This window comes from Manis pentadactyla, chromosome 1, assembly GCF_030020395.1.
Source record: "Manis pentadactyla isolate mManPen7 chromosome 1, mManPen7.hap1, whole genome shotgun sequence".
Lineage (NCBI taxonomy): Eukaryota > Metazoa > Chordata > Mammalia > Pholidota > Manidae > Manis > Manis pentadactyla.
In genome coordinates this window covers 164,813,027-164,822,734 of record NC_080019.1, presented here as the reverse complement: position 1 = coordinate 164,822,734, position 9,708 = coordinate 164,813,027, and the positions used below count along the sequence as shown (strand labels likewise).

Sequence of the window (9,708 nt, the reverse complement as noted above, 5' to 3'; positions counted from 1 at the left end):
CCTTCTTCAGCTTTAGGGGGTTGGTTTGTCTCAGGGACAGCTGACAGCCTTATTTAGCCAACCAGCTGCTCTGTGATACACAATGTCCCGAATGCTCAGAGTCTGGTGGACGGTTCTTTTGTATCCATATAAGCAGCAGTTGGAGGAGAATCCATCAGTCCCTTTGGTAGCCTCAGGGTGTCAAGGCTGCCATTCAAATTATTACCACCATAATTATTAACCATTGTTTTAGTGAGATATCTGCCAGGCAACTGTTTTTCTTTTTTCAATCATTAAAAAACAATCACATTTCACTGGAGCAATGCTTGCCTCAAGTCACATAAGTACATTTATTAAACCCCTTCCGTTTTCCGTTTGCCTAGTTCAATGATAAGTCTTGGAAGAGGGAATATTTAAAACACTCTGATTTTAAAGAATTGATAACACTGTGGGGAAGAAGTTTATACACACACACACACAGTAGAAAAAAGTCACATAGTACATAATGATCTGCTACAGCCTGTCAGAATGGCAATTTCATTTCCCGGATTTTATTACGATGGGGACAGGGTGCAATGGATAAAGACCATCAGTAGAGGATTTGGAGAAATGGGATGTAGTGGTAGGAACTGCTTCCTCTACCTGCGGGTAAGAGAAAAAGAACCAGAGGAGCTGACAGGACATACGCCCCCGTTAGAGCAGCCACCAGAGCCTGACTTTTTGACAAGAGAGTTCATCATTTAGAATAAATATTAAAGGTAGTTTTACAAGGGCTTTTACTTCAGGATGAATGATGTGGCCTGTGCGATTCAGTGGACTATTCAAAGGCCTTGTGCATTTTGTAGCTTGGAGGCACATTTGGAACTAATTTTTCAAGCATGCTAAACCCGAGCAGCGCTGAGGGCTGCCCAGGGCGCGTACACTAACCGGGCTCATGAGGTTCCTGGCAGGGGTCTTGCATATTTCCGCCAACGTTTGCGGCTCTGCCAGATTGCCCCTGGAGTTTCAGCGTTAATCACATTTCAAAATGTTTATCACCACGCGCGGAACTAGTTAGAGCAATCCTGTTCAAATGATGAAAACACTAACGAACGAGAGGAGAAACTCACGAGAACCGCAGCAGATACAGAAGCAGATGGGGGCCGGTGAATCGAGGGGAGCGCGGGACCCCCCGAGGGGCGAGTGAAAGCTCCCTGCGGACAGGCGCCCGGCCACTGCCCTGCCCTCGGCGGGGCCAGGTTGGACGCTGACGGCCCGGGAAGTGCGGAGACGCCCCCGCGCGGTGTGGGCTTCAGGGGCAGGCGGCGGAGTTTCGGGGTAAATGGGCAGAGGTGAGAGGCCACGAGCGTCAGGGTGGACGCGCGCGGCGAGCGTCGGGCCCTGGAGAGGAGAGCGATCAGGAGCGCCGGCGGGGCAGAGGCTCCGCGGCCGGGGTGAGCAGCGCTGGCGGCGCTCCCGAGGCGTGAGAGTGGGCATGAAAGCGGGCGAGGACAAGGAGAGGGAGGGCAGTGGGGCCCAGGGCGGAGCTAGAGGCACGACAGGAGCCGCGGGGCGGCGCGGGCGCGGAGAAGTCCCCGGTGAGCGTGGGAACACAGGCGCAGCCGCGCGGAGCGAGCAGGGGAGCGGACTGCGGGGGTGGCAGGGCGCGATCGGGACGCGATCGAGAGGTCCGGCGCGCTCGGCGGCCCGGCAGTGGGTCGGGGCTCCGCGGGAACCGAGCGGCGGAGCGCGGGCTCGAGCCGGCTGGCTCCGAGGGCGCCGCGTCAACAGCTGCGCTGGCGGGGCGGGGGCGGGGGGAAGTGCGCGTGCGCGGCCTGCGCGGACGGGGGAGCGGGTGTAGGGCTGCGGGAGCGCGCGTGCGCGCGGCCACCAGCCTGGGCGGCTGGTCCTGCCCGTGACGAGAGGCGGCGGCCGGTCCTGTCTGTGACAGCGGCGGCGGCTGCTCCAGACACCTGCGGCGGCGGCGGCGGCGGCGGCGACCCCGCGGCGGGCGCGGAGATGTGGCCCCTGGTTGTGGCGCTGCTGCTGGGCTCGGCGTGCTGCGGTGAGTGGCCCCCAGTCCCGGGCTCTGCGGCTCGAGTCTCGCCGCCCCCGCGGCGCCTCCGCGGGCGTGTGCCCTGCTCCCTGGCTGGCCCCGTGGCGCCCTGGAGAGGGTTGCCGGGGCACGGGACGCGCGGGCCCTGCACTCCCGGGTGCGAATGTGGGAGGGCCCGTGGGTGATCGGCGCCCCCTTCTTTTCTTCCCTCCCCTCTTCTTCCCCTGGGTGAGAGCGGGTCTCGGCTTCCCCCGTTCTCCCCCTCCAGAGGCACGCACCGAGGAAGACTCCGAACCGTGCACCTCGCGCAGAAATTAACTGGAGAGAGAGAGGGCGCGATCGGAGGCGAGCGGGCGGCAGCTTTAGGGTGCCCCCTCTTTCGCACCCCTCTCTCTCCTCAGAGCTTAAACGCATTTGGGGATGAAGGGGAGGGAGAGTGGGAGGGCCCGGGCCTTTTTCGATGGAAGTGCGTATTTTGGCGAAGTCTGCAAGACTGGGTTTCTCCTGCTTGCCCTCCCACTTGAACAGAGGAGTTAAGGGAACATAAAGGACACAATTAAGTTTCATTTCCAACACAGCATTTAATCAGAAGAGCCTTCCGGTGGCTTTTTTTTTAAACCCTAGAAATAAGCTTCCTGGAAACTCTCACCATCCCCACGCCCCATCAACCACTTTAATACAGTCCAAATTGCACGTTCAAGTGTTTTCACCTTATCTCCGGGAACGGGTTTAAAGGTAATCCAAATTTCGCTTGAAATACGAAGGCAGTAACCTCTAGTCAAAACACCCTTGCAGCAGAGTGGGATTTGGTGTCTTCATCGCTAAAGGCGTTTTGGCCCCCCAGGCCTTTGGAATCCATTTCGCTTTTTAAAAATGTGTGCTTCCTCCGTAAATTCTGAGGAAGGAATAGGAATTTTCATGGCTCTGCAGTGCCAGTCACACTTAATATCTATGCAGCCTTCTGTGAACTTTTTGTAAGATTCATAATTGAGTTGAGTAATACTAAAAGCAGTTGTCACATTGAATTCTAGAATGCTACTGATTATTAGCCTCACTGCCTTTCATAAAGGCTTGTGACTTCATTTCCAAGATGTCTTTAAGCCCCTGCTTACCACTTTCTCCCCTCTCTGAAGCATCCTAGGATGTGGGGACCTGGTAATATTAATTCTGTTATCTAATTCTTATATTAGATAATAAATTAATGTTTCTTATCATTAGTAATGGCTTGTCATTACTATCGTTATAGCTAAAATAATACTGCTTTCAGAACCTGTTATATTATTAGAAAATCTTTAGATTAAACCAGATTATAAATTTGTCATCAAATATCACTAATTCAGTCTGTTGGCACCAAAGCTAGACTGAATAGTTAAACATATAAATCATATACTGTTTAAAAATGGGTCCTGTTTTCAAGTAGAATAGAAAGAACTGCTAGAATGGTACTTGTGGGGGTAGAAATTCTGTTAGGCCTTCTTTAGTCATGGTTAAGATCACATATAATTAGCACTCAATTTACATACAACATTAATGTGGTCAAGTCCCTACAAAGTCATAGACCACAATTTATGGTATTGTATTGTACTTTGTTAATAATCTGAAAAAAACAAAATAATGGCATTTTGCATTTAAGTTTTGTTAAATGTTGAATATAGAACAGGAAGTGATAGTGTTTGTCAGAAAATACAGTGAATTTTTGTCCGTGTGATTTATAATGTAGTTTTAAAAGGATGTGTATGAAAAGGTGTTAATAGTCTCAGAACACAGATAGTTGTAAACCAAAGTATTTGGGAGACTGAATTAAAATCGAGGATGAGTCAGGAAGTCATGGATTTGTACATTTATTTGTACTTAAGTTTGATTTTGCTTTGTTTCATTTATAAATGACTACAAAGACCATTTCCTGGTAGTCACTACAGTTTCAGTTGATGTTTAAAGTAAAATAAATTGTCAAAAATGCTGACTCCATCTGATTACAGGCAAACTGCAATGCCTTGTATTGGTTTACAAGATGCAGAATGAATTACTATGCTCCTTTCCCCCATCTACAGCATATGACCAATTATACTTTGTTTAAAAGCACATAAACAGTTTCAGTGGTATTCACTAACTAGTAAATAAAAATCTTACTCAAATAATGATGTGAACTGTATTTTCAGAGGCTCCATGATTTTTCATTGTTCAAAGTGAGTTTTAAAATCAAGGGTACACATGAATAAAAAACATTTTTATTGTCTAAGCCTAGTAGTAATTTGGCTTGCTTAACTGGAAATGTGTTCTTTTCTCCTAAAGAACATATTACTTTTAAACACTAGTTGCCATTTTAAGGAAGTAAATGCCTATTTAAAAGTACTTATTTATAGGGCCACCCCAGCAGTCTAGAGGCAGTGTGTTAGAGCATTACACTAAATGCCTGCCATTAGGACACTTGCTCATGCTGTCATCTCTATTTTGGCAGATATTTTATCTTTACCAATGAGTTGTTAATGTAGATTTGAGAGGCCAGGTTCTAAAGAAGAAAAATAGGTGTTTTTTGCAAAATTTATAACTTTAAGTCCAAAATTATCACTCACATTATTAAAACTAAGTTTGCATTCCTTAGCGTTTATTCAACTATGGCTAGTAGAGACATTGTTTTTAAATACATTAATGTTCTTTTTGTGATATAATTTTCACTTAACTATTTTAACCATCCTTCACGTTTTTGCTGTCATGGTTCTTAATGCAAGATAAAAATTTCTATATTTTTGCATCTTGTGTCTCAGCCTACTATAATGTACTCTTGGGTTATCATAAACTACTTTCATTTTGTATACTAGTGCAGATATTTCTTCTGACAGAAAAAGAATAAGAGTGTAGGGTCAATTTTGCCAAATTCATTGTAGTACTAAAGTAAGAGATATAAAGCATCCCAGAAATTTGATTCTGATAAACCTAGACTAAGACAGTAGAACCTGGATTTTCCCTCTTTGTGTTTACATGGAGTTGAAACAGGAATTAGAAGGTAACAACCTCCTCTGAAAATGTCATTACATATCCATGGAGCAGTTGTGTAAGGCTCAGAATCTGGTCAACCCCAGAATTTGATTTAGATTAGGAGAATAAATGGGAATATTTTAATACATGTCACATATACAGGTTAAAAGTCAAGGCAAGGGATTTGACAAGCACAGGACCTATCAAAAATGCTTTTTCTGTTCCAAGCACCTATGAGCCCATGCTATGCTCCAAGCACTTTGCAGGGCCCTCTTGGTCATACAGAAAAATTTCAGGATGCCTCTTAATAGCTTAAAACATAATTTATAGAAGTAGAAATTTTTTGTTTTTTTTCCCTCAGTGATACTTAATAAATTTTAAGTGAAGTGCTTGATAAAGCTATAATTCTGGGTATTACTGACTTTAAACAGTCATGCCCCCATGTAATTCTCAGTTCACCACTTTCATTCTTATAAGGCCACTTTAAAATCTAGTAGGGGAGTACTCTGCATCAAAAGTAAATACTTTGTGGACATCGTCACTATACCCCATACCTTATTTAGTCTATTAACAAGAGATCTGACTAAATCCTTTTTGACCCTAATTCTAACCCACCTCAATTTGAGATGCCAGTTCTTCACACCAGGAGCTAGGTCTGACGGCAAAACCTGGTAGGACTCATTTCCAGCAGGTATCTTTTTTCTGAGGTTAGCTTCATTTACCTTAGTGACTGCTGTGGCTTCTTACCCAATTCCTGAACATCTGTTCCAAGCACATAATTAACTTCCTACTCTACTGCAAAAAATAGTGATGTGTGGTGTGGACTCTCTCAACTTCCCTCCCACCATTGCTAAACTTGTCTCTAATATCTTAGGCAACCTTCATCTCATTTTCCTCTCTTACCCAGTTTCAAAAGTGTACTCATTCACCTTTCAGAGGAAAGGACCACCTATCTATGGCTCTTGGACTTCTACCGTCTTGGAGAACTGCCCAGTCAGCTTACTTTTTCAGTCCTATACTTTCCCTCTCCACTGGTTCTTTCACCTTAGCTTGCAGACATACTCAGGTTTTACCCTATTAAAACAAAAACAAGAATCCAGAAGCTTTGGCCTTCTCCCTATTTCACACTCCATTTCTATTACTGCCTTCTCTTTCTTTCTTCTTACACTGCCAAGAAAGAATCTCTGCCTTTTCTTTCTCCCTTCCCATTCACTTCTCACATGCAATCTGGCTTCTGATCCCACTAGTCTGTTGACTTTGCAGGAGATACAGAAGATAACGAAGTAATTTTCAGTCTATAGGCTGTTTTTACTTATGTCACTTAACATCTGTTTTGTCTGTAATAAGCTTCCTCGGTGTCTTCAGTGGTGTTCTTGGCTGTTTCACTCCTTCTCTCACTTCTTTTTCTCACTTCCTTGGTTGTTCCTCTTTAACTGTTTGTTCCATAAATATTGGTGTTCCCCATCATTTTATTCTCCAGAACCTGATCTATTTGCTTTGCAGGAACTCTGGCTTACCTTGATTATCCTCATGCTTTCAGTTACCAGCTTTATTCTTAGTAATCCTCAAGTCTTTGTAGCTTGATTCTTTCTTCTTAAGTCCAGATGTCTTTCCATTTTATTATATCACAGGTCCTTTACTACTCAGCCTATTAAATATTGAAGAATATTCCCCCCCTAAGTCTCCTAAATCTCTTTTCTGTATAGTTAATCCACAATCTAACTAGTTACACATACTATTTCAATTAACAATTTCAATCCTTCCTCCTTGTCCTTCACTTCCCACATCTGACTTATGGTAATTTTACTTTTTTGGTTTTTTTACTATAACATTTTGGCCTTCTCTGCAGTTTTCAATCACCAGAACTATTGCAGTGATCTCTTAATGTGTCTCCTTTTCTCATCTACTTTGCTGCCCTCAATTCACCTTTCATAACGGCTGTATTTTTTTTTAATATTAAGTAAATCTAACTGTTTCACTGTTACTTATGTCATCGAGTCCAAACTCTCAGAAGAATATTAAAGGAAAAGCCTTCACATTGTTTCTGAACCATCTTTTCCATCCTCTTTCCAGAGCTCACCTGAACGACCTTCTGCTTCCAGTTGTTTACTTCTTCTGCACATGTTATGCACTCTGCCGGGGAAGCCCTTCCTTTTCTATAACATTCCTACTCATCCTTTAAGACCCAGTTTAAACATCACTCTTTAGAAATAGCGTTCTTGGACACATGAGTGTAATTTTCAAGAAACTCTTCCACCCAATCGGCAACTGACTTGATTGAGATTTTCCATTAAAATATGTAGCTTCACGATTCCATAATCAGGTCTATAAAAGTGAAAAGCAGTGAAGGATTCTCTTAAAATACTGAAGAAGACTAAATCCTCTTTGATGTGATTTTTAGATTTTCTGTTGTTGGGACTTATACTTTAAATTTTTTACATTCATAAGGAATGTATTGAGTCCTACTTGCTGGACCCTGGATTAGATCTATAGGATACCAAATTAAGACATTATCCCTGCTTTTCTACCTTTGAACCTAATAGATCAGTTAAATAAAAAAAGTAATTATAAGAGTCCATAGTTAGTACAATGACAACACTTGAATAGGGGGCAGCAGGAGTAGTAAGGACAGGATGAACATGGTAGGGGTAAGGAAGGGTAATAGGATTGAACATCTCCACACGTTTTAGCTGGAAGAGCCAAAGTTAGCAAACTATAGTGGCCTTTTATTGAGCATTTGCATGTATGTGAAAGGCACTGCAATAAGAATTTGGTGTTCATTATTTAAAATCTTAACAAAATCTTTATTAGGTGTACACTATCACTATTCACATTTTATAGATGAGGAAACTGAGGTACAGAGGTTAAGTAGCTTTCTTAAGGTTATACAAATAGGAGATGCTAAGTCTTGAGCCAAGGTCTGATTCCAAAGTGTGTGCTCTTATCTATGTGCCCAGTGAAAGGCATGGGCCTCTTTGGGCTGGGAAACACATGTGCAAAAGCATAGAGATGAAAGTACATTTGCATATTCATGAAATTTCAAGGTCATTACTATGATTGGAGCATAGTTTGGAAATGAGGGAACACAGGAGGTGGTGCTGGACAAGATCTTGAAGGACCTAGTTTATATTCCATGCTAATGCATTTAGAATTGAGTCTGTAAAAGGGGGAGGATGTTGCTAAGGTATATTAGGTAAAAGAGTGCACATTTCCATTTAGGACAGTTATTTTGGGAACTGGGAAATACATTGGGGCTGGGATGGGGAAACATTGAGGCTGGAGGCAGAGAACTGGTTAGGAGGATATGGTAGCAGTTCAAGGGAGAAAGGATGAGTGTTTAATTCACTTATGCAACAGGCAATGAACTTAGGGACTATTCAGTAGGTTGAGCCTACAAAAAGTTTCCATGGCTGAGGAGAGGAGGAATTCAGGATGAGTCTTAGGTTCAGATCTGGTTCACTGGTAGATAATAGAAAATACTTCATGGAGGTGAGGATTTAGGAGCAGGGTAGGGAGAGGGTAAATAAGATTTTGTACATGCTGACTTTGAAGTAACTGTAGTATCCCCAAGTGAAAATTCATCACAGACATTTGGCTTTCCAAGGTCAGCAATTAAGAAGAACGATGTGGCCTGGTTAAATAAAAAGTTCATAGGTAGTTAAAACTGTGGAGTAAGGGAGAATACTGGGCTGGGGGGTGGGCAGATGGAGGTAATGCTAAATAGGAAGTCCTTAGGAATGCTCGAATTTATTGTGAGTCAAGAAATAGATTTAAATGAAGAAAGAAAGCTGCAATGGGGTGGACAGAGCAATAGGAGGAAATTCAGAATAAAAAGATAGAAACCAAAGGACAAGAACAAGAAAGGGGCTGCCCACTGGCTCCATAACTGTAGAGAAGTCAAGATAGAAAGTGAACTATGCACATTAAAATTTTCACAAGGAATTATTGGTGACTCTGGCAAGAGCCATTGAAGAAGGAGAGGCAAACGCCAGGTAGTAGAGGTTTAGAAAGTGAATAGGAGATGAAGAAAAGCACTGAGATTATTTTAGGATACTAGGGAAGAGAGAGACAAGTATGAGGGATTTGTAAAAGTTGGCCAATATTCAAGCATTTTTTAAATGTTAAAAAAAAAATTTTAATGGAAAAGGGGGGTCTAGGAGGCTGATAATCAACCAGGAAAGTCTTTGAGAAGATTGTTGGATGTGAAGGCACAAATGGAAAATAGCTCTCAGGTGAAGGGATCAGTTCTGAAGATGAGGAAGTGGATTGTGGGGATCGCAGGTAAGTTTGTAGGTGGGGAGTATTGGAAGCTTCTGGCTTCTCATTTGAAGGACTCAATTTGAATTAAGTCAGGAGAAAGGGCTCCTTTGGAGCATATAGGATAAGTTCTTGCCTAAGGAGAGTGATTTAAGATTTGTTGCAAAGCAAAGATATTTTGACGTGGAACAAGTTAAAAGATAAAAGACTGAAGACCCAGATGGTTGGGGACTATGACAATCTTCTTTACCCCAGGACCTATGCAAATTTTCTTAGAAATCTGCAAGACTGATAACTCTCTTGCCCACCATAGCACTTTGTTCATACAGGAAGATAAGCATTTATGACCTTGTGTTACAGAAAGTATGAATCATTACCCCAAATGAGAATTGGAAGCTTCTGAAAGACAATTCCTACATTTTTTTAACCATTATATCCCCACATCCTATCACAATGTTTCA

The 9,708-nt window shown here is 43.0% G+C and overlaps 1 protein-coding gene across 4 annotated transcripts in view; it reads left to right on the top strand.

Annotated features, from left to right (window-relative positions):
• The first annotated feature begins 1,037 nt into the window (after positions 1-1,037).
• The window catches only part of CD47 (CD47 molecule), a 43,384-nt gene continuing 34,713 nt past the window's right edge, over positions 1,038-9,708 (top strand). Inside the window, exon 1 of one of the 4 annotated variants that reach the window (XM_036930764.2) lies at positions 1,038-1,412. In XM_036930764.2, the coding sequence (XP_036786659.2) occupies positions 1,301-1,412 (112 nt within the window). In that variant the 5' untranslated portion in view covers positions 1,038-1,300. Of the gene's footprint in view, positions 1,413-1,569; positions 2,024-9,708 lie in introns of those variants that run through there. The other 3 variants (XM_057502427.1, XM_057502430.1, XM_036930765.2) reach the window with 3 other exon arrangements.